Source organism: Lipophrys pholis (genome assembly GCF_963383615.2).
Source record: "Lipophrys pholis genome assembly, chromosome: 10".
Taxonomy (NCBI): Eukaryota; Metazoa; Chordata; class Actinopteri; order Blenniiformes; family Blenniidae; genus Lipophrys; species Lipophrys pholis.
Window position 1 is genome coordinate 16,335,867 of NC_137640.1, and position 22,997 is coordinate 16,358,863.

Here is a 22,997-nt window from a genome sequence, read left to right on the forward strand (position 1 = left end):
TATGGTTTTGTGCGGATTTATGATGGAGAATTAAAATGGTGAGGAAGAAAAAACTGCTGGTGTTCGAGTAAGTATTTCTGTGGTTATTCATTAAAATGCTTCGTTTTGACCAATCTGTTTATAGCACAAATGAGTTTATCTTGAACCATCCCACAATTTAACTTAATAATGTTTCTATGTTGGTGGCAGCTCATCAACACTGATGGAGTTTTGGTTTAGTAAATAATACATGGCCTCTTATTTTCAGTGTGGCCTTGGCATCATACATTAATAATGACATGAATATACTAATTGCTCTCCCAGGGATGTATAAATTTCATCCCATTTAAATGAAATTTCAAAACGTATTATCAAACGATTCACATTATGATAAGACATTTTGTGGGATTAGAAATATTGAAAGTGATCTGACTTTAAAACCTTTTTTTTTTTCCCTCCATGTGAATTAACCTGAGCTCAAACTATTTTTCTGTCAGCTTCCCTTTTGTGTCGATGCTATTGTGGCAGCAGAGGTGACACAAGAGCTCATGTGTGTATTGTCTGTGTGAGCCTGTGTGTATTGTGTGTGTGCGTGTGTGTGTGCGTGTGTGTGTGTGTGTGTGTGTGTGTGTGTGTGTGTGTGTGTGTGTGTGTGTGTGTGTGTGTGTGTGTGTGTGTGTGTGTGTGTGTGTGTGTGTGTGTGTGTGTGTGTGGATGACCTTTACATTTGTAGCATTCCATCTAGCAATCTCTTTCTCTGGGAATGTAATTTTTTTTTTTGAAGTTGGATTTATAATGTGGAGTAAGTAATACATTGATTATTCTATGAAGCTGGTCCCCGAGTTGTCGGTGGTATAAAAGCTTTAATAAAAACATCCTTTCTTTTTTTCTGTTTAGAATTTGTGGAAGCATGATGTGGGATGGATAAACAACAACAAAACTCTACTGTAAGTTACTGAAGTGCTGTTTGTAAGACTTTAATTGTTATTTGTTTAGATGAGGCAAGAATAAAGGAGTGTGACAAAACAGGAAGTAGTAATTTGTAAAAGTGACTGACTTTGATTATCATTATTACTTTTTTAAAATCTTGCATAAATCCAGCAACATCTTGAAAATATTTTATTTTTGAAGAGTAAATTAAGCATCCTCTAAGCAATTCCATCTATGAATCAAATGTCTATTGGGTCATGTATCAGAGACAAAATCCCAACATCTTTTTGAAACGGAATACACAACTGTCTGTGTAGATGGCCTCTAATGACCCTGACCTTCCTGACCCCCCGGGTGACCCTCAGCCTGGTGACCTCATTGAGATCTTTAGGCCTGCCTATCAGCACTGGGCCCTTTACCTGGGAGATGGTTACATCATCAATTTGACTCCTGTTGGTGAGTAACAGCCTTCAATCAAGTGTTTCATTTAACAGACTTAACATAGGAAATGACGTCTTTGTTAGACACCCAGAATACTAGAATAGGCTGTGTGCAATATAACAATATAGGTAATGTAAAGCACTTTGTAACTCTGTTTTTCAAGCGTGTTATTTTTATTTCTTACATCATTATAATCAAAGCAAGATGTAAATGAAAATTCTGCTTACCCCATTCAAATACAGATTAAGGTTCACGGTTGGATCTGCAGATAAAACTTCTTTATTGAAGGTCACATATTAAGTCTTTAAAAAAAACAAAAAAAAACACTCATCTCAGTCAAGGGTGTCCTCATGAAATATTAATAACAGGCTTTGGGCCAAACCATGAAAAGGAAAATGTTGACAGCATCATTTTCAACCTGAGATGCAGGACTTGGAACAGCAGCGCAGCCCGGCAGGTTTGACCTCTAGTCAGACTGAGGCACAGAACTAAAATAAGCTATAATATTGTTGTTCACCAAGTAAATATGCAAAGTTACTCCACAATGCTCATGGGGAAAATGTTAGGGAGGGGTGTGTGTGTAATGCTGTAATGGGTAGTTTTCTCAACAGCATAAAAAACACTTGGATTTCTTCTTAGACAGCTTAAAAATACAGTTTTTTGTTTTTTTTTTAAATGTCCTGACACCCACACCATTAACCCAACAGGAAGTCCACCATTTTGCATTATGCGTGAAACATGTGAAACACAATCCTTCCAGAGGGTAAGTCCTCGAAGCCTGAAATCTGGCCAGTATATACAACAGGCCTCCCTGATGAAAACACAGAAAGATGTAACTATAATCTTAAAGGGCGGGGCCTTGGCACTCCACTGAATATCTGATGGTTCGCCATGAAACAGGAAGTGATGTGTAACTCTGCTTTACATGCTGCGATCTGCCTCAAACTTCACTGTCATTACAGTGCTGGCCTGAACACATCCAGATACCAATGTCTATTCACAGTCATAGCACCATCTATTGGCAAGACGAAGTTTATATGCACACATACCATGGCCTCAGACTTAAAGATATCATCCTTGAGATTGGTAGGGATATGAAACACATCAGGACACACAACAACGTCATGGCACCTACACTCTAAACCCAACAGGAAGTCCGATATTTGCTGTTAATTGTGCAATTCTCGTGTTGAACTCCTCCTACAGGGTCAATCCAGGAGACCTAGAATTTGGCCTGTATATACAACAGTCCTTCCCGATGAAAATGGTATCGAAATTCTCCACAAAAGTCAAAGGGCGTGGCCATGGCAGCCCCCTGAATATCAGATTGTTCGCTATGAAACTGGAAGTGATGTGTAACTCTGCTGCAATGGGCCCAAACGCTTACATGTTTGATCAAAGACCTCCCTTGATCAAATCTTTATGTCAGTATCCATTCACAGACATAGCGCCACCTTCTGGCAACAGGAAAGGGCATGTTTTGACACACAGACGCAGGGGAGGGGGGGGATCTCAGTTGAGTGCTGTGTGAGCCACAGAATTGGACACTTTTGACACTGAGATATAATTTCACATTTCCATCACACTCTGATGTGAAAGAAAAACATTTTTCTTGTTTTGTTGATCACATCTTCAGATTAGATCTCAATAACATTGATTCCAGGCTTTTATTTTCTGTGATTAAAAACCAGCGATCAGCCGTTTTGAAATGACAAACACACTTTTGTGTCTTTGTTTAATACTTCATTTAAACAATATAAACATTTTGGCTTATGTTTGTGATCAAGGCCCAAAATGTCTTTAGGTTTTTTTGTTTTGTTTGAACTTCTTATCTGTTGTGTTCTTGTGCATCTAAAACCACAAAAGGTAAAGTTTCTGATCCTTAGATTGGATCTCATCTTGTCCCCCTGTCCATTCACATTAAATGAAACACGGGCAGCTGAAGCTCTCCTCTGTTTCCCCAGATGAGAGCCAGGCGGCTGCCATGTCCAGCGTCAAGTCTGTTTTCAGCAGGAAAGCAGTGGTGCGCATGCAGCTGCTGAAGGAGGTGGTGGGAAGCGACTCCTACCGCGTCAACAACAAGTACGACCACAACCACACGCCCCTGCCCGTCTGCGAAATCATCCAGCGAGCACAAGTCCTCATCGGCCAGGAGGTGTCCTATGACCTGCTGGGGAGCAACTGCGAGCACTTCGTTACCCTCTTGCGCTATGGGGAGGGGGTGTCCGAGCAGGTCTCTATGTTTGTTTTGCTTCATTTTTGTGACGCCATCAGTGCAACATAGCTGCCTTTAGATATCACAACAACTGAAGGCTTCACTGTCACAGCTTTACGCTTTGGAACAGAAGCAAAAATCTAAAGTTTTTATGATCACATATTGCATTACAGTAAGACAAATCCAAAATTCCAAAACAAATCCAAAATGTTTTACTTGTCTTCATATCACATTAAATTTTGGCTTAACAATTATGTTTTTTCTTTAAAACGTTGCGTGACAAAATCTAATTAACTATCTCTAGCTTGAGGGGCTTCAATCTAGTTTAGTTTGTCAAATCAAGACACAGATAAATACAGCCAAATACAACAATCTGCATGCATAAGGTTTGACTAGTTGGATTATTTGTGCAGATTTGACCACTTGTTTTTGTGACCAGAGCTTGTTTTCAATACAATTCCTGCAGAAATGTATATATTTGGGTTGTGCAAGCACTGCGAAAAACAAGAAAAGGATCGACTGGACCAGGTCTAGTAGGATTGAATAAAATAAAATGAAAATAGATGCTATCAGTAACCTGGCTTTAAAGTCATACGGAAAAACAAATAACAACAAAACAATATCGACAAAATATCTAGAAAAAGACAATCCACACTGGTATCAGCAGGTACTATTTTATCTGCTGATAAGTCTGAGTTAATGAGCTCCATGAGAAAATATACTCAATCTTTGATGTTTTAATCAACAGTGTGTAAAATAGTCAAATCCACATGAATTCTGTTTCTCTGACCGCTGATGTTCTTGTATGGTAATCTTCAGTCCACGCCTGTTTACCTTCTGTCCACAGGCTACCAGGGCCATTGGGGCCATCAGTTTGGTGACGGCAGCAGCCAGCGCCTTCTCTGTCCTGGGACTGATCAACACACGATCCAGAAACAGGCCTTTCTGACAGCTGTAATTCTTCACTGAGGACTGTTTCCCCCCAAACATTCATGCGGCTGTGATCAGTCAATTAATAAAACAAGTAATTAATGAATGGTTCAAAAAAATGGTGTCGTTTGTTCATACAACTTTGTATACAGCTCCAAAGCCAGTGAGTGCTTGACATGTCATTCGGGGAATTCCAGGACTGGACAACAACCTTCTTTGCTACGGTTCGGCATGGACAGCTAAATTTAATGCTTCTTGTCCTTGTCAGGAATGTGAGAGTCCTCATTTAGAAGATGTACAGCTCGGTCCATTGGTAACTGTAGCCCTGTTAGTTCTGTCAGAGTACTAATAACTGTCTCCCACAAATCAAAAGCTCCTGGACATTCCCATACCACACGTATAAATGAGCCAATGGTTCCAGGAAAGAGCAAAATGGGTCTTGGACCAATCCCAATCTGCTGTCTAATTATTGGTGTTAAATATGCTTTATGGCAAAATGGCAAATATATGTACTGATGATTTAGATTTTCTGAGGAACTGGTAGTATTTGCCCAGATCCAATCCCAGTTTAACTTTTGTCCTGATTCCACTAAGTTCCTGGCTCAAGCTTCCGAGGGTCTCCGGAGGGCCTCCTTGTCAGTGTTGACGGTATTATTCTCATCCTGGAGGATCTCATTGTCAGCGCAGAGGGACTCATTGTCTGTGTTGAAGGTCTCCTTCTCAGCCCGGAGAGAGTCATTCTCATTGTGCAGAGTGCACTGGTGCTGGTGACAGACAACTTCCTCGTCACCCACCGCTTCCAACTTCACAGTGACTGAAGACACAACACAATGTTATGTTTTTGATTGCATGTACTTACTTATTTTCAGTTTGTATGTATGTAGGCAAGGAGGTAGGTACAGTATGTCACAACACCTGTGACCATTTTAAGTTATAGATTTACAGATTCACTGCCATTGCAATTTAATTTGTAAAGCTGTTCCTTTTATTAAGAACAACTACTTCGAGATTTATACCCCATTATATTCATTGCACTCCTCAGGAAACATCATTCTCCTGCTGTCAAAAAAACAACTAAGTAACTTTTACTCTGAGTACATTTTGCCTGCCCTACTTTATACTTTTACTTGAGTAAATGTTTAGACTGGTCATTTTACTTGTACTTGATTAAAATGTTTTCGAAGTAATTGTACGTGAGGAGAATAATTTTGTATTCTTTCCACCTCTGTCAGACCCTAATAATCGCCACTGCGCTATACCCTCCAGTCCAGGAGGGGGCAGTAATTCACATTGTGCTCATAGGCAAGCTCCATTAAATGTAAGAAGAAGAAGAAGAAGCAACAGCAAAAGCAGAAGAAGAAGAAAAAGGCTGCACGTGTTGTTTTGGTGAACGTCTTCGGGCTTTAAGTTTTCCCACAATACAGTAGTTTAAATCTGCGTTTCAGTGTAATTTAAAACCAGAGCGCCAAACATGGGGAAGAAACTCAAAACAGGAAAATCCAGGAAGGATAAATTCTACCACCTGGCCAAAGAAACAGGTAACGATCCCCGAGCTGTGGGGCGCTGGGTTTGATACCAGAGTTTACCTCACCTTCGTTGAACACCGGCACATATCAGAGGAGATTGTCTCGTGTCGCTAGTCTCATACTGTTTTCTTGTTTTGGTATCGTTCAGGTTATCGCTCTCGGTCCTCCTTCAAACTCATTCAGCTCAATCGTAAGTTCCAGTTTTTGCAGAAGGCCAGGGCTCTGGTCGACCTGTGCGCTGCTCCCGGTGGATGGTAAGCAGCCTGCTCATGCTCACACCAACTCAGACATTAGATCAACGACTACTGCGTAATGTTTTGGTATTACAATTAGAATAGTTTCAAAAACCAGAAAGTGCCGAATCTAGATTGTCATTCTGAATTGTATTATTTGCTTGATATACATATATATGTTACACTTCTACGATTCAAATGCAGTGATGGATTATTTTTCTAGGTTGCAGGTGGCATCTAAGTTCATGCCTGTGTCGAGTCTTATCATTGGTGAGTATACTGTCATGCACACGTCAAGATATCTTAAATTAAATGTACTCTAAACCTTATATCTAGTGTAAACATATTATTAAAATCATTATTATTTTTCTCAGGTGTTGATCTTGTCCCCATTAAACCCATCCCCAATGTGGTGGCACTGCAGGAAGACATCACTACTGACAAATGCAGACAGGTGAGGAAGTTGCTATTCACAAATGGGATATCAAGCCTGCTGCCGTGCAAAGCTAGACTCAAGAGCACAACATTTAAGCAAAGTTCACAAGTGTGTACTGATGTTCAGCTGAATATTATCTGTCCATCTGCAGGCTCTCAAGAAAGAACTTCAAACCTGGAAAGTTGATGTCGTGCTAAATGATGGCGCCCCGAACGTGGGAGCAAACTGGCAACACGATGCTTTCTCACAAGGTGAAGCAGCACTTGCAGGAAATTTGACACACTGTTTTACTTACTGGATTTTCTCCTAGGCCTTCAGTTAACACTGTCTAAAACACAAGCTCAGTTTTTACATACTTGACTTTCAAATGTGATTCAATTATTACTTGAGTAAAAAAGTAAGAATGCATCATAGGATAAATTCTCTCACTTTCTTCTTGGAAATGGGCAATCCCCCCCCCCCCCCCCCCCCCCCCTCTAAGTATTAATTCATGGAATTTTGTTTAGTGCCTGTTCATTTTTGATGTGCATGTACACTGTTTAAAATTAATGTGTTAATGTGTACATTTCTCTCTTATGCAGCTCATCTGACCCTCATGGCTCTGAAGTTAGCCGTTGAGTTTCTGAACAAAGGTGGAACTTTTGTCACCAAAGTTTTCCGCTCTAAAGACTACCAGCCACTGCTCTGGATCTTCCAGCAGTTCTTCAAGAAAGTGCAAGCTACCAAGCCACAGGCGTCCAGGAATGAGTCTGCTGAGATCTTTGTCATCTGTCAGGGTCAGTGACAAAAGTGAACTGTTACAATTGCTTACAAATTACTTATAGATAAGGTAAAAGAAACAAATGCTGGGATTTCTATGAGCTGACTTTGCATAAAAAGTTCAAGATGTCCCCGATCACCCGTACTTGTGTAAGTTAATATGCAGTCACATTAATCTACACTTTCCCCTGCCTTTATTGTTTGCTGGCGATGTTGATTTTTTGCCAAATCTAAAATGAAAAAGTTTTTTTGTTGGTACTTAACTTACTAGTTAATGGTGGACAAGCTATCAAGTAACTACAATGTTGCTTTTTGAGTAGTGTAGTGTAGTATAGTGTTGCCAGGCATCATTGTAGAACAAGTGCGCTGCAAATGTAGTAAAATAACAGTGACGTGCTAATGAATACTGAAATATTTCAAATCACATAAATTCCTATGAAGCTTACTTTTAAATACATTTCAAATATATTTAAGACCACTTCTAAATTGTTGTTTTTCTTCTTTCAGGATTTGTTGCCCCGGACAAAATTGACAGTAAATTCTTTGATCCGAAACATGCATTCAAAGAAGTGGATGTGCAGGCCAAAACTGTGAAGGAGCTGATCCCTGTCAAGAAGCCAAAGGCATGTTTTATATTGCTGATGCGATATGTCTCTCGCGAACATATTACTGTGTTTGCATCGAGGGTTTGACTGAGTTGCTTTTTAGATTTTTGGCCAAACGATTCTTCTTGTGTTCCAGGCGGAGGGCTACACAGACGGCGATCTGACGCTCTACCACAGTTTTGCAGTGACGGCTTTTCTAAAGGCCGAAAACCCTGTTGATTTCCTTGCAAAAGCCAGTGCGGTGAGATTTCTCTTCTACATAGAGAGATGAACTCTTACTTCTTTGTGATTTACTGTTTTTAAATGAAAGTTGCCTGATATTCAAGGTGTCGTCGGCCTGATGTCTGGACATTACAGTCCACAGTAGTGTGTAGGACATTACATCGGATAGATGTCTCTGAGGAAGAGAAAATTCCAGTGGTGTTTTTTGCTCTGTCCCTGGCGTTTAGATTACCTTCGATAATTCGGACCTGGAGTCTCACCCGGGTACCAGTGATGAAATAAAGGAGTGTTGTCGTGACATCAAAGTCCTGGGACGCAAGGAGCTGCGGTAAACCATCTGTCACTTGACATGTTTAGCTACAAGTATTATAACTATTGTTTTTTTTTGTAATTTATGTTACGCACTGAATGCATAAGACTTTGAGAAGGTGCTGAATGTGTAATGTGATGCCTCATCTTCAGTTTTACAATTTGCAGTATTTATGTCTTTATGTATGTTTTTTTTCCCCTCACTTTTTTAGGCTTCTGCTAAATTGGAGGACCAAATTGAGAAGATACCTGTCTAAGAAATTGAAAGAGGAAGCCAAACAACTTGACCCGGAAATCAAGTAAAATCCCTTCTTACAACAGTCCCAAAACTAAAATCGTATCATAGAGTAACCCCCCACACTCCCCCCCACTCTTTTCTTAAGCTTATCTTCGGATGAAGAAGCAGGGGTTTCAGAGGACGAGTCAGATAAGAAAAGGGGGAAAGAGGATTCTGAAGATGAGGAGAAAGAAGAAGAGGAAGTGGAGAAAAAACTGGCTGAACTGAAAGCTACAGAGATGGCTGAGCTCAAACGGTACAACAAACACCATTTTACTTTACTACTTCACTTCTACTTTGTTTGGCTATTGGCTACTTGTTCTTTGACAACAGTGTATTTTCGCCAACTGTTTTGCTTGAATTTGTACAGTCGGTTCAATGTGTATTGTATTTTCCAGAGTCTTTACATTTCTTAGCAGTAGAGCAATTTGAAACAATCATTTAAAGACCGTCTCTGTCATGGTTGTCCAGGAAGAAGAGGAAGCTTCTTAAAGAGCAGAGGAAGCAGAGAGAGAGAGTAGAGCTGAAGATGGACCTGCCCGGGGTCTCAATCGCAAACACTGAAGATGCATCTTTATTTTCTCTGTACACCGTCAAGAAGCAAAAGGTGAGGGCGTGACGGACCTCACTGAAAGGGAAAAGGCAAACTTCGTAACTCTTGTTGGCCTTAATTGTTCTAATTAACACAGAGAATCACGGTTCATGCAAGTCTGACATTTCCTTTGCTCTGCTCATCAGGTATTGACTGATTTATCCAAAGGAGACATGAAGGTAGCGGACACTCTGGTGGATGAAGATGATGACCTTCATATTTCGGACGAAGAGGATGATGAAGCAGATAAAATGTCCCTGGCCTCTGATTTAGACGAGGACGACTTGGGCGAGGTGGAGCAGAGAGAAAAAGAACTGAGCAAAATAGTACCAAAGAAAAAGTAAGTGGTGATTCAGCCCAAAATCCCCCCCAAAAATCTTGATCTGTGATATTGGCGTGACTGGAGAGAAGCTCAGTGACCCTTGGGTTGTCAGCTGTTCTAACAGACCTATGTCTCCAGGTTTTTTTGTTTATTAGTATGAATATGTAAGGAAACACAGGATCCTGATTTTGTTATAAAAGACCGACAATAACAACGATGGCTTCGGTATTCACACAAAATGTGACATATCCTCACATGTCAGGAGAGTTCTTTTTTTTCTTAATCTGGAGATGATGAAAATGTTAAGTTTCTCTATTGAAAGTAAAAATGTTAGAACATGATTCACAGGGGTCTTTCCAAATGGTTCCACATGTCTGTTTGATATAAAAGCAGCCACTGCCTAATTCCCAATGGTGTAAACTTCAACCAGACAACTTTCTTTTGGGGATTCAAAACATTTCAGCCTGAAGAAAGTCAATTCGTTGCTTTGAAACAATGTAAAAACCCCACGAAAGAGTCATGCCGCTTTTTTATTGCGACTTGTTTCTAGAGTCAAGTTTGCTGAGGCAGAGGAGGATGATGAAGGGCAGGACAGTGGCTTGCTGGTGGAACTCGAGGGAAAAGATGAGAAGAAGGAGCGAGAGACCAATCTGTGGTTCAGTAAGGTTTGTCAATGAGTGTTTGAGCGCTCGTCTTCATATTGTCTATCCTGCTTCCATCCCTACATCATCTCTTCTTTGTGGTTTGTACCTCCTAATGTGACGCCTGCCATTCTGTCGCCCCGCAGGACATCTTTTCTGAGATTGACTTGGAAGGAGATGCAGAGAATGAGCTGAAACAGACTGAGTTGCTTCAGAGCAAAAAGTCAGGTAATTGCGCCTTTCTCTTTCACTCTCAAATGTTCATACAAAGTACTTTTCAAATAAATTTTCAGAACTTAAAAGTCCGCAGATTGAACTGCTTTGCTTTATAAACGACCCTTGTTTGAAATCCCGCAATGTGAAAATAATAACCTTCGGTGGCTTCTATGAAAAGGCAAAAAGAGAAAAGCTGAGGAGGAGGCTTCGGCGTTGGTGGAGGAGGAAAAAGCTGTTGCCCCATTAGAGGAAGAAAAGGCGGGACCGTCCCAGAAAGCTGTAGAAGGAAGTGACAGCGACTCTGATGACAGCAGCGACGATGAAAAGTAAAGCCTCAACAGTTTCATTATATTTAATTATGTTTCCAGTTATATATTACTATTCAAATTAAAATATATCAAGGTTTTGGCTTATTCAATCATCTACCACTGAAAGAAATGTTTTAATTTTTCATACATATGTACAGTTATCAGTCTATTTGCTTTTTAATTGACATCATTGTTCAAATCGGTGCCCTAAATGAACATGAAACAGCGATAGATTAATGTGGTCCTATTTTCCAGAGACATTACCAGAATGAAGACGGCGAAGGGGGTCGGTTTGGTATCAGAAGAGGCTGAGAATGACGACTTCCAGGTTGTTCCAGTTGAAAGCACAAGTTAGTATGAGAAAAATGTATATTGCATGCAAACTTACTTTGAGCGTCCAGGAGTTGTGATCTTTTTGGCATCAAAGCTTAAATGTCAGAAACATTTCAACCGGCTAAATGTTATTCGTCCATTGAATTTGAGAACTTGGTAGTGCTGCAGCCTTATTGGGTGTTTAACTGGGTACGCTGCAGGTAAAAAAGCAAGGATTCTGGATGCAGAGGGCTTGGCGTTGGGAACAATGATTGCAACCTCCAAGAAAAGAGCACGAAACCTGGTGGACAGCTCCTTTCACAGGTTTGTGTATGACAGTCTGATAGATAACCCGTTGGTACAAAGACTAATGCTGCCAGTTCATTTTCGCCGCTGGGCTTTTTGTAACCTCCTTAAATAACGTATCAACAACAGTCTTGATTGCATGTGAAGGACACAGTGCAAGTGCGTACCTACACAGAAGGCTGACTGTGCCCAACTGCAGGTTTGCCAGCTCTGATGAGCCGTGGGAGGTGCCTGAATGGTTCCTTAACGATGAACGTAAACACCGAAACAAGCCCGTGCCTGTCACTAAAGAGATGGTGGAGGAATACAAACAAAAATGGAAAGAGATCGATGCTCGGCCCATCAAACGAGTTGCTGAGGCCAAGGCCAGAAAGAAGAGAAAGGTAAAGGCTAAAATATAATGGGGGGGGGGGGGGGGGGGGGGGGATTTCTGTGCCATAGCATGAGGCTACTGTTGTTACATTGCGCTGTTATCAAACTGATGGTTGGCCACACCGTATTTATCTTTAGATGCTTAAGAAGATGGATCAAGCCAAGAAGAAAGCAGAGGCAGTTGTCAACACAGTGGACATTTCTGAGAGGGAGAAGATGGCCCAGCTGAAGAGGTATGTTGTATAGAATTAAAACTGCACTTAAAAGACGAGTCTGGCCGAAAAGACTAAATATCTTTGTTGTTCTTTTTCTATTCACTCAGCATTTACAAGAAAGCAGGCTTGGGTAAAGAAAAAAGAGAAGTCACATATGTTGTGACCAAAAAGGGAGGTGGAAAGAATGTAAGGCGGCCTGCTGGGGTCAAGGGAGTCTTCAAAGTCGTGGACGGCCGCATGAAGAAGGACATGCGAGGGATGCAGAAGAAAGAGCAACGTGCTAATAAAGGCGGCAAGGGGAAAGGAAGACAATCTAAGGGTGGCAAAGGAGGGATGAAGGGTGGCAAAGGAGGGATGAAGGGTGGCAAAGGGCGAAAAGGAAAATAAATTTGAAAACATTTTCACAGTCCTGCTTTACTGTCTAAATATTGACCTTCCTGGCCTTGTGTTGCAGACGAGGCTTTTATGGCTCTTGATGAACTGAGATGATTCATTTTGAGCTCATTTTCTCGGACAAAGATACGTTAGTCTTTGACACAATTTCTCTGTTTTCAGCCACCGTGGCTGAAGTTGAGCAAAATTGTGCAGAGTGTCTGATGTTCTGAGGGTTGTCATGATGTTGATGTTTGGTTTTTATGTTTCTGAAGATAGAGAAAATTCCCCTGCAGTTTTGCAAAAATAGATCATTTACATTCAATCTATAAATGAAATTCAACCAAGGTCTTTGTTTAATCATGTAAATATCAAGTATCTTTTCTTTTTAATAAATGCTTGGGAAACGAATTGATGTTTTGTATTTTGTTTAACAACTTAGACGGCTCTATCACTGGAATGACATTGTATTAGTTAACTTATTGAAACAGCGTCACTAATGGGGTACCTGGTACTTCAGGTGTGAGAGACTTTAGATACTCTGATGCACTGGTGAAATTATCGTACTTGCACTGAGACAGTTTGTTACCCTAAGCCTTTCTGATGATACAGTGAGAACTTTGTAAAACATAAAGTCATATAACCAGGCTTATACTTAGAAATGATCGGTTTTGGGAATGTCGTGCTCCAAGTCTACATCTCCAAAATCATGGGCTCACTGCTGCTTATGTCCTTGTAGGGAACCTGACGAACTGTTTCTCTGTACTTTTCTTGGCATTTGACACAACTTTATCTCAAAAGCAAACTCTTGAGTTTTGATGGAATTCAATTTCAAGTGTTCACTCACTTTTCAAGTTTTAGTACTTGGGTTCATTTGCTTAAGCAAAGGGACTTTTAGAAGGAAGGTGAAGCTACAGGTAAGAGATTTAAGGAGTACATTGGGACAGCTCATGTTGCATCGTTTAGACTTTAGATGAATTGGTCAGGTCTGTAGGAGACATGATAGTTGTATGATGCAGAGGATGGAGCTATCGGGCAGGAAGAAAAGAAATTAGCATGTACTGGAACAAGATCTAGTGAGGCAATCCCTAGCTAGGAAATGCATAAAGAAAATATAATTATATTTGATAATTAATGGAGTTGCAAACAATGAGGTGAGAAGAATGGAAGATCTGAACACTATGTTAAAATGAATGTCTGCACAAGGGTGATATGGTGGAGATAGCGGTCTGAATGTTTTACTGTGGCTCCCTATGCCCAAATTAATACCCTTGAGAGGAGAATACATGCTCTGGCAAGAAGAAACCAAGAAAGAAACATGAAGCTGTTGCGGTTCATTTTTGTTTATATAATCTCTACAATAAAACATCCTTTCTTATAATTATGAAGATTGACAAGCAGAATATGACTAAATGATGGGACAAAGCAGAAAGCATCAGCACTGACCTTACCCTCCGCAGCAAAAAAACACTTTTTCTAATGGAGATAACCAAAATAACTTCCTGTTCTTGTAAAAGTGAGCACACACAATATACTGTAAGTATCTACGAGCCTCATTTCACCCAACTCCTTACAGTAACTGGTTGAGAAAAGGTATTTCCTCTGTGAAGCACCTGTTGGATAGCAGTACCTGAATTACTAACAAACACAGCCAAAGACTGAAAGGATTCCTGATGGACTCAACTACACTCTCGAAGTCTCCCACAGGAAATTGCAATTTATCAGAGACAAAATACCATCCATCCATCTTCCATACAACTATCGTGTTCAGGGTCGTGGGGCGCTGGAGGCAATCCCAGCTCAGTATGGGCCAGGGTTAGGGTAAACTCTGGACACGTCATCAGTTCATCACAGGACACAAAGGAGAAATCCATAGTCACATTCACGCCTAGAGTAAATTTATGGTCATATGCATGTTTTTGGACTGTTGGAGGAAACCGGACTATCCAGAAGAAACCCACACACAGGGAGAACATGCAAAGTCCACACAGAAAGGCTCAGTGAGTATTTGAACCCGTGGCCTCTCGCTGTGAGGTGTGTATAATGCACAATATGACCACTTTTCTTTCTCACCACCATATATGTTGCTAATATTTATGGTTCTTTGTATTGTGTCACTGCTACTTTGTTGCAAATTTATTTTATTACGACAACAAAACTATTACTAAATACTAATTGTTAAAAACAACACAATGTAAATGAAGGTTTTCAGACAGAAGCAATCAGGGGTCATTATATTAAATATTTTAAATACGTTTTGAAATTAAGAAATTATACGAATTGTAAAAGTAATTTTTAAAAGGAAATACATTTCCCATAAGTCCATGGAAATTGCAGGTACACGGTACATTGTCCCTGTCCCACATTGGGCAGTTCAGTATTTTGCTTTTTGATTGGTTACAATTCCGATAAACCAATCACAGTTGAAGTAGGGCGGGCGTTTCTGGCGTAATGGACAAATAGGAAACGTGCCGTAAATCTGATATTCCTGCGTGAGTGGTGGTTTCCGACAGTAGAATTAGTGACTTTGTTTTTTAATAAACAACTCATGGTAAATTTGTGGTCGTATCCTATATGTGCCGGAGTATGCGAGTGTAGATGATTTTGTTAGTTTCGCACCGGAACCACGAAGATAACTGGGTTTCCTCCCGGACTTTCACTTTCGCTGCACTTCAGTGTATCGTCGCTTGTTTCTCGAAAACGCATGAAATATCGTGTTCAGGATGCTGCTCATCCTTCTGACTTTTAGCCTCTTGCTGCCTGTCCTGGGTCAGCAGGGGGTCGACGAGTGGCTGGACCCCTACGATATGGTCAACTACGACGCAAGTACCAAAACCATGAGGAAGCCCACCCAGGCGAGTGTCATTGTTTACAATCTGTGGTTGACCTGTAAACACGTTGTCGTGACCCAGTACCCGTGTTCATTTGTGTGTTTCCGTCACAGCCAGCAAACTATGACAACGTTGGCACCAAAAGAAGAGAGTACACCGAGGACGCGGACCTCAAAGAGCAAGTGGCGGCGCTACAGAAGCGGGTGAGCAACATGGTGGTGTTGGAAGACAGGACAAATAAATCCATTATATCTCCTTTCACAGTTACTTTAAACATCGACATGAAACTCATTTCAGTCCACTGCCACTTACAGCGCAGTTAGATTTTTCCCAGTTTGATCCGAAGTGTGGAAATTACTTTTGTTAAATACAGTGACGTCAGCCTGTTCATACTCCGATAAGAAGCTGCCGAACTCGCAGGCTACGCGCCCTCGCAGCAGCCACAAGTCTGTGAAGCGGCATTTAAACTTTTCAACTGCACAGTTTATTTCTCGCCTCCAGTGCTTTCAGAAAGACACTTCTCTTAACTTTTTCAGTAATAAAAGAGAGAGTTGTTGGTCCGGTGTTCCATTTTAACAGGTGACCATTTTAACTGGTGACCGAGCTCCTTTAGCGTCAGTTGTTACTGCTAGCAACAGCAGATGTTGAAAACTCAACGGAGGCTCATAGCTGTCCTGGCGAACGCCTGTTAAGCGCGTTCACAATAAAGTTTCAAAGTATATTACCTCGGTCACCAGTTAAAATAGTCACCGTTAATATGGAACACCGGTATTAACTACAGGAGCTGACAGCTGTTCGTGCGTTCAGGTGCATCATGTAAAAACCTGCACTCCGACATTTTAACGAGCTGCGGCGCTCGTACAGTAGCGATGTTACGAGCTAAATATGATTAAAATATGACTGATAGTCAAGAGCGAAATGACGTCATTTTGTTCGGCAGGACCCCGCACTGCCGAACTTTCGTCTTGTTCTTATGGAGTATGAAGAGGCCTTTAGTCAACTCTGCTCTCTGATAACTCAGTGAGTAATTAGTAACAGGTGCTCAGTGTGAGCAGGTGGGTGATCACATGATCAGCATGACCTGCTAATGACAGAAAAACGTCACTATTATGGCAGACTGCACCACACAATCCAACATCATCAACCCAACAGACAAAAAAAAACCATACATAATATATACATTCATATAATAATTATTAAGTCTAAGGACCTGTCCGAGAGAAAACAGAACTATCAGTTCTAAGAGATCCCTAAACTGAAGAGCACCAGAGGAACACTTTTTTTTGACACCCAAGCAGCACTCCTGTAATTTGCTTTTTATTAAACATTGCATTTTGACTGAGTTATTCGCTGCAGACAACACTTTTTGCTTATTTTTTGGGGGGGAGGGACATATTAACAATTAATCCAATTATTTTGGAGGTTTATTTTCTAATGCAAAGTGGTTGGAAGTACTTTATGAAATGTTTATGTGTAATTGATAGTCCTATAATTGTAGTTGTCCTGTTACTGTAAATAGAATTTCAAGCCTCATTTTCATTGATGTGAAGTACCTCAAGAGTGTTCTTTCAACGGCACACACAAAAACCTTTTTTCAAACAAATATGTTTACCATTCATAAAATAAATTATATGTCATTTTGAAATTGGTTTCAATTTTAAGATATTTTTAATCTGGGAATTTACTTAAGGAAAAAGAGTTGAATATATGAACGTTTTTTTGTTTTTTTAATTCTCTGTTGGGATTGGAAACTGAACCTAGTCTAAACCCAACAATAACTGAATGAAGAAATTTTGTACAGCATTTTTTAGCATTTGAAATTAGCATTTCATGCATGCATGCATGTTGAAATGAAGACATTTTACAGTCATGTGAGAAATATGTGTGGTTTCAACGTGGTAAAAATGGTTGACATGCAAATACAACTCCGGTCATATGGAGCTCACCAAAACGTTTAGTACCTCGAAATGATTGCACAAATATCTGCTCACGTTTAGTTTGGGCCTGAATGAGGACATGTTAGAAGTTCATGTGTTCTTAAACACGAGACTCTGCCCTGCTGAATTTCTTTCAGGAAGATTTGATTTTCTTTTTTGAAAAGAGAATGAATTCAGTCATTCAGGTGTCAAATATATTGTGCTTTGTTTCTATACAGGTTGAAGACCAAAAAAAGACCATCTCACATTTCTCTCAGCAGTCCAGCTGCAATCCAGTATTTAAGAGATTCATCAGCAGACTACTTAAAGAAATAGAAAGAGTCGGTATGGTATGTGGTCATTTTCTTATTTTGTTTGAATTAATGAACTCTCTGATTGAAAATTTCACCCAAGTTCATTATAAATGATTGTGCCATATTTGTTATAGTTCACCAATATTGTAGTGAATGGAGTAAACATCATTATGAACAAAATGTGTGTGTGCTGTCGGTTTGTCTCTGCAGCCCAGTGAGTCCACTGATGTTTTTTATGATGCCAAAATCAAACTCTCCAAACAAGCCATAACAGAGATTCAGACTGTTCTGGAGGGTGAGGACCGCTGGAGAACAGGAGCTCTGGACCATGCAATCAGCCAGATCCTGGTTGACCTGAAGCCACATGACTACATTGCCTGGAAGTGGCGTTTTGAGGACACCTTTGGTGTGGAGCTAGACACTGTACTAAAAGTACGTGTAGTTCCTTATATAAAGTCCATAATATACGTTTGTTGTGTTCTCTGAGGAAACAAACTCACAGTGTTTGTATGTCATTCCACAGGCTCAGCCCAGATCTTTTGGGAATTTATTTACTATGACACTTGTGTGTTCAACGGAAAGGACAACTAAACTGAGACAATAATCTTACTTCTAAACTCATAATATGGTGCAAAGAATTGTTATTTTTTTAGCAAAACAAAACATTTTTGTCAATAAAATTAGTTTTGTATGTAAGAATGCTGTCTTCCATGAGACTTACTTCAACTTTGAAATTTGCCTTAGAGATTTTCTATCTGTTACTTGTTTAACTGTATTTTTTTTTTCCATTGATGCAGATTGGGCTGTGTGTGCTGATAATGGTGGCCATCATGTGCACTCAGATGTGGTCCACAGTCTCTTGGTTCGTGCAGTTCAGTCGAATGTTCGCGGTGTTCTTCTTTATCAGTATCATATGGAACTGGTTCTATCTGTACAAGGTGAGAACGATCTCTTTTGCTTCGACCACCTTTATGGTGTTTTTACACCGCTATGAACATAACACTCATACTCTGGTTGTTGAACAGTTGTTCTTAGACTGTTGTAAAGAGGTGGTGTCAGAGCAGCGCCAGTTGGCACCAAACTGGAGCCAAACCAGCAGTCAATGCCTCATCAGAATTTTGTCTGACGACTTCATAAAGACTGAAAAACCTCATAGAGGTTGTCACTGTCTTTAGTAAACGTGTCCTAGAAAGGAGCTTCAATTCCTCCGTGCAAAAGTACTGCACAAAAGCCTAAATAAATTTATCTGTTTGATGCTTTTAATTAAAGTTAAAGTGACGGCGAAAAATAAGGCGTTTGACGAGCTGCACAGAGGAACTACTGAGAGTCAAGAGCCAAGAGTCATGGAAACACAACGCTTTGCCAGATGGCGTGGCCTTTAGCACAGGACTGAAAAAATAGGTGTGGCCACAGAGGAAACAAACTATATAGACTTGAATTTTGCTGTGCACCAACTGGGCTGCCTGGTCTGTACTAACAGATGGTGAAAACATCTTTAGTTAAGCTGTCATTAAATTAGTGCGTTAGACCACTACGGTTGTGTTTTTTTTTTTTTGTTAATATACTTGAATTTCAATCTTTAAATTTTTAGATTGCCTTTGCTGAGCACCAAAGCAATATTGTGAAGATGGACAGTTTCAATGAAAAATGCACCGGACTGAAAAAAATTGACTGGAGTGACAGTTTGAAAGGTAAGAGAATGGTACCCACAAAATGAATGCGCTTAATTATTTATTTATTTAGTTATATATGTATGTATGCAATTTCTAACAGCGCACCAATTAAGTGAACACTAATCTGCAGAGAAATGACCCTCTGTATAACAAACTGGTCCAGCTGGAGCCATGTTGTAGATTTGTTTTAGTTTTTTTTAACATTAATTGCAATTTAATATGAAGCTTTGAGGTGTAGCCGTTCACAAGACATCCATCTTGAATATCTGTGAGAATGAATGTCTGTGGGGCAGTGGCAAACATTATGACTTGATTTGTGATTAAAAGGCATGTGGGATTATTGTTGGAAAATTATGCTTTCTTCAACTTTGTTTAATAAATCATTGTCAAAACTGCTGTTGTCGGCTCCTACCTACTTTTCGTCCTGACAGTCCGTGAAAGGCACACCAAATATTGCATATTGATCAAATGTCGCATCTGTTTTGTGTTTAACTGCTTGTCGGAGGTTTCACCAAGTATTTAATCTATTATTTTGCTCCGGCTGATCATTTGTTTCTGTTCCCATTCAGAGTTGTTCAGAAGCACATTAACTCTTCAGGATGACCCTTGTAAAGTGTATTATGAAGTCCTTTATATCAACCCAATTCTGCTGGTACCCCCAACCAAGGTAGGTCTCCGTGCTGCACTGTCAACTGATGCTCAGACTAATGTCGTGGATTCACTTGATGTATTGCCATGTGTGTGGGCCAGCCATCCATCTTTATCTGACCGGTCATCAGTCCATCACAGAGCAGAGACAGACAACAACGCACACTTTCTCTACAACAGAGACACAAATGAACCTGAAATGTTTTGTTTTTGAAGGAGGAGGAAATTGGAGTATCTGAAGAAAACCCCTTCATGCACAGAGAGGACATATGTAGACTTTACTCGGATACCCCCAAGTTCAAAATTGCACTAGGAAAATTCGAGCTCTGGTAAAAAATTTAAATCCTAACGTCTCCACCTCTGGGCCACCCAGTTTAAAAACACCTTGGCTACAATCTAAAAAGAAGAAAACAGTATTCAAATAAGTTGAATTTGATTAATTGAAATGTGTGTGGGCATGTAAAATCATCATTCAACAGAGCTGGGAAACATGAAATAGGAAAAAAAAAATTGTGACTTCAGTGGACAAAACAGTTAAGATTTTTGTGGCGACTTTATTTTCTCCAAGCTTTCTACCAAGTATCTGAACATGTCTCTGTGTTTAGGCCTTGACCGTTACCATCACATCCTTCATCACTGAGCCAATGAAGCACTTTGGCCAGGGCATCAGTGAGTTTCTGCGAGCACTCCTCAAAGACCTGCCCATTACCCTGCAGATTCCCGTCCTTTTCACCATCATTTTCTCCATTGTGGTAAAGACCTTAACTGACCATCACAATTATTATTATTTTTTTGAAAACTAGGCAGTGGCTCTCTGTACTGGTGTGAGGTTTTTTTCTGTCTTTCCCACAGGTGTGCATGTATGGAAGCGTGCAGTCGGCCTTCCAGTATGGCATCATGGCACCTCTGCGCCGTCCTCGAAGGGATCCTCCTCTTCCAGAGCTGGATCAGCCACGGCCTCATCCTCTGAGGATTGAGGACCAAAATGAGTTTGCAAGAGGAGACGTACCTCCTATAGCAGAAGAACCTCCAACTCCGCCACAACCTGCTCCAGGGTACGGAGCTGCCGATGCCAGATCACACAGGAATCACGTCCATCAGAGGAGGCCCAACAAGGAGCCGCCCAACGTTCGTGTGAAGACGCTACGACCTGCTGACCCTCAGTTGAGTGAGGATGAGACTGACGCCGTTCATCATGAGGAGAATCCAGAGGTGGAGCAGGATCTCTATAGTGCATTAGATACTAAAAACCAGCAGGAGGCTTCAGTTGCTGAAAATGCAACTCGGAGAAAAACTAAACCTGCTGAGTCAGATTCATCCACGTCAAAGGAAATGCCATTAGAAGAAAATGAGAAACTTTCTAAAGCTGAACACAGAAGAGACGGTGCAGGGGGCGGATCACAGCCAGCAGAGAAACTGCCGTCGCATGTTGATGTTCAGGTAAGCTTCTTTTATACTTCTTCAAACTACTTTACTCATTCCTGTTTCACATCTCGACTAAGATTGGGCAATGTGAGGCTTTAGCACTTAAACACTTTCATTATTTTACTGTTCGGATGTGGCAGATATATTGACGAACTTGAAGATTTATATTCTTTAATTAAAAAGTTCCTGGACACAAGTGAAGCCTCGGGATCACTTAGAGGTGTCGAGGTTTGCATTCGTATTTAACAACACAGATTTTCCTGGTTTGGTTCTGAGGGACTTTCTGTTTGGAGTCTCCATGTTCTCCATGTACATTCATGTTTTTCCCCCTCCCTGTTCTCTGGTGTCTTCACACAGCCCAAAGGTACATTTCCAAAAAGGTCTATTCTATTATGTTCTTTTCTATTCTATTGTTGAAAATGAACAGCCTTTTTAGATTATGCATAGTGAACCTGAAATAAGCGTGAGTTAAATGGTTTTAAGCTAATTATGTGAAAAATGGACCTTTCTGTTGTCAGTTTTTTGTTGTTGTTGGACACCTTTGGGCTAAAAGCTTTGCGACATTTGCTTTAAATGATTTAATAATAAAAATGTGGTCACAGCCAAAACCTGACCTATGATATGAATTTGTGTGTGAATGTAAAAAAAATTTTCTGATATATTTGTTATTAAATCCCCTCAGGACCTGGGAAACGAGACGTCCCCCATCTTAGTGGCGCCTGTTGAAACTGTTGTTCCTGTTCAGGTGATGCATTCGGCTTCAGCGGAGTAGACGATGTTTACATTGGTGAATTCGGCAATATTAGTGTCATCGGTCCTTGAGGATTGTGGACTTCTTCTGTGCACCATGATGGTGACTGTTGTTTGTGTACCGGACCTAAAGATTTACAGACATTATTTGAAAGTAATTGTTTTAAGAATTTTTTTATATGACCACCTCCAAACAGTGCAGTTGGCTGAATGTGGCTGCTCTCGAGTAAATCTCTTTTCATTCCTACACACAACAGCCAAAATAAAAGCTGTATCAGGACATGTTTTAAAACAAGATTCTTCTCCCACTCTGGTCTTATAGTTTCTTTTTATTATTTGTCCAGATAAATTTGAATTTATGGTATGAAATACTTTTATAAATGGTAATCATGAGCAGAAGGGCCAAGAGGCTTAAAGCGTCACATTATCGCTTGTTTACAATGAAGAATGGCAAATTACCCACAGCTGCAGACACGCGCAACATATCATATTCCTGCAGGATTTTTAAAAAAGCAACAAACTTCACCTTTTTCTAAAGTTTTTTTCATATACAGTATACAATAAACAGTATTGCTGCATAATGTTGCCTTTTCTTTAAGGTTCATGTATGCATGTGTTTCAAGGCGATAGAGGAAATGTAATCTACCTCCTTTCCACTTCTGTTGCACAGCCCAGCACAAGGTTACACAGCTGAAACTGAGCATCTACACTCATCAGTCTGTGGACAAGCATGGATGTTGTTTTTGAAACGTTAAACTTGTTTTAACAACTTGTTTGTAGCAGATCCCACTTTCTTTATATGAGAGAAACTTTTGTTGGTCTCATTTTAAAAATCTAAGATTGTAATATGAATATTATTTTGTGTTGCTCCCTATTGTGAACCAAGAAATCGCTTTTTCCAATAAAGAATAACCTGAAACTT

The 22,997-nt window shown here is 40.3% G+C and overlaps 3 protein-coding genes across 4 annotated transcripts; all 3 read left to right on the top strand.

The window, feature by feature from the left end:
* Window positions 1-899: 899 nt before the first annotated feature.
* plaat1 (phospholipase A and acyltransferase 1) lies at window positions 900-4,514 on the top strand (the record flags this gene model as incomplete). Its single annotated transcript, XM_080472837.1, has 4 exons — window positions 900-926; window positions 1,227-1,365; window positions 3,315-3,583; window positions 4,413-4,514. 4 exons carry the CDS (start codon window positions 900-902, stop codon window positions 4,512-4,514), a joined length of 537 nt encoding a protein of 178 aa, XP_080328963.1.
* Window positions 4,515-5,816: 1,302 nt separating this feature from the next.
* Window positions 5,817-12,929, top strand: ftsj3 (FtsJ RNA 2'-O-methyltransferase 3). Its single transcript, XM_080473136.1, has 21 exons — window positions 5,817-6,033; window positions 6,170-6,275; window positions 6,478-6,524; window positions 6,629-6,708; window positions 6,842-6,941; window positions 7,272-7,466; window positions 7,957-8,072; window positions 8,191-8,295; window positions 8,504-8,604; window positions 8,798-8,884; window positions 8,969-9,118; window positions 9,334-9,469; window positions 9,601-9,794; window positions 10,327-10,441; window positions 10,564-10,645; window positions 10,812-10,959; window positions 11,197-11,291; window positions 11,475-11,577; window positions 11,759-11,942; window positions 12,070-12,164; window positions 12,254-12,929. The coding sequence occupies exons 1-21, from the start codon at window positions 5,967-5,969 to the stop codon at window positions 12,531-12,533; spliced, it is 2,586 nt and encodes an 861-aa protein (XP_080329262.1). The 5' UTR covers window positions 5,817-5,966; the 3' UTR covers window positions 12,534-12,929.
* A 2,024-nt stretch (window positions 12,930-14,953) lies between these two features.
* Window positions 14,954-22,997, top strand: clcc1 (chloride channel CLIC-like 1). Of its 2 annotated transcripts, none has more exons than XM_080474203.1 (10): window positions 14,954-15,373; window positions 15,463-15,552; window positions 17,505-17,615; window positions 17,790-18,011; window positions 18,377-18,517; window positions 19,171-19,270; window positions 19,822-19,919; window positions 20,506-20,652; window positions 20,753-21,340; window positions 22,008-22,997. In XM_080474203.1, exons 1-10 carry the CDS (start codon window positions 15,242-15,244, stop codon window positions 22,095-22,097), a joined length of 1,719 nt encoding a protein of 572 aa, XP_080330329.1. In that variant the 5' UTR covers window positions 14,954-15,241; the 3' UTR covers window positions 22,098-22,997. The 2 variants fall into 2 exon arrangements, with proteins under 2 accessions (XP_080330329.1, XP_080330330.1); XM_080474204.1 differs by having other exon boundaries at window positions 15,103-15,377; window positions 15,467-15,552.

Coding starts and splice junctions, on each gene's coding strand:
- ftsj3 (XM_080473136.1), top strand. CDS start 5,967: ATGGGGAAGAAACTCAAAACAGGAAAATCCAGGAAGGATAAATTCTAC. Junction 6,034..6,169: donor CCACCTGGCCAAAGAAACAG/GTAACGATCCCC, acceptor GGTATCGTTCAG/GTTATCGCTCTCGGTCCTCC. Junction 6,942..7,271: donor ACACGATGCTTTCTCACAAG/GTGAAGCAGCAC, acceptor TCTCTTATGCAG/CTCATCTGACCCTCATGGCT.
- clcc1 (XM_080474203.1), top strand. CDS start 15,242: ATGCTGCTCATCCTTCTGACTTTTAGCCTCTTGCTGCCTGTCCTGGGT. Junction 15,553..17,504: donor TGGCGGCGCTACAGAAGCGG/GTGAGCAACATG, acceptor GTTTCTATACAG/GTTGAAGACCAAAAAAAGAC. Junction 21,341..22,007: donor CGTCGCATGTTGATGTTCAG/GTAAGCTTCTTT, acceptor AAATCCCCTCAG/GACCTGGGAAACGAGACGTC.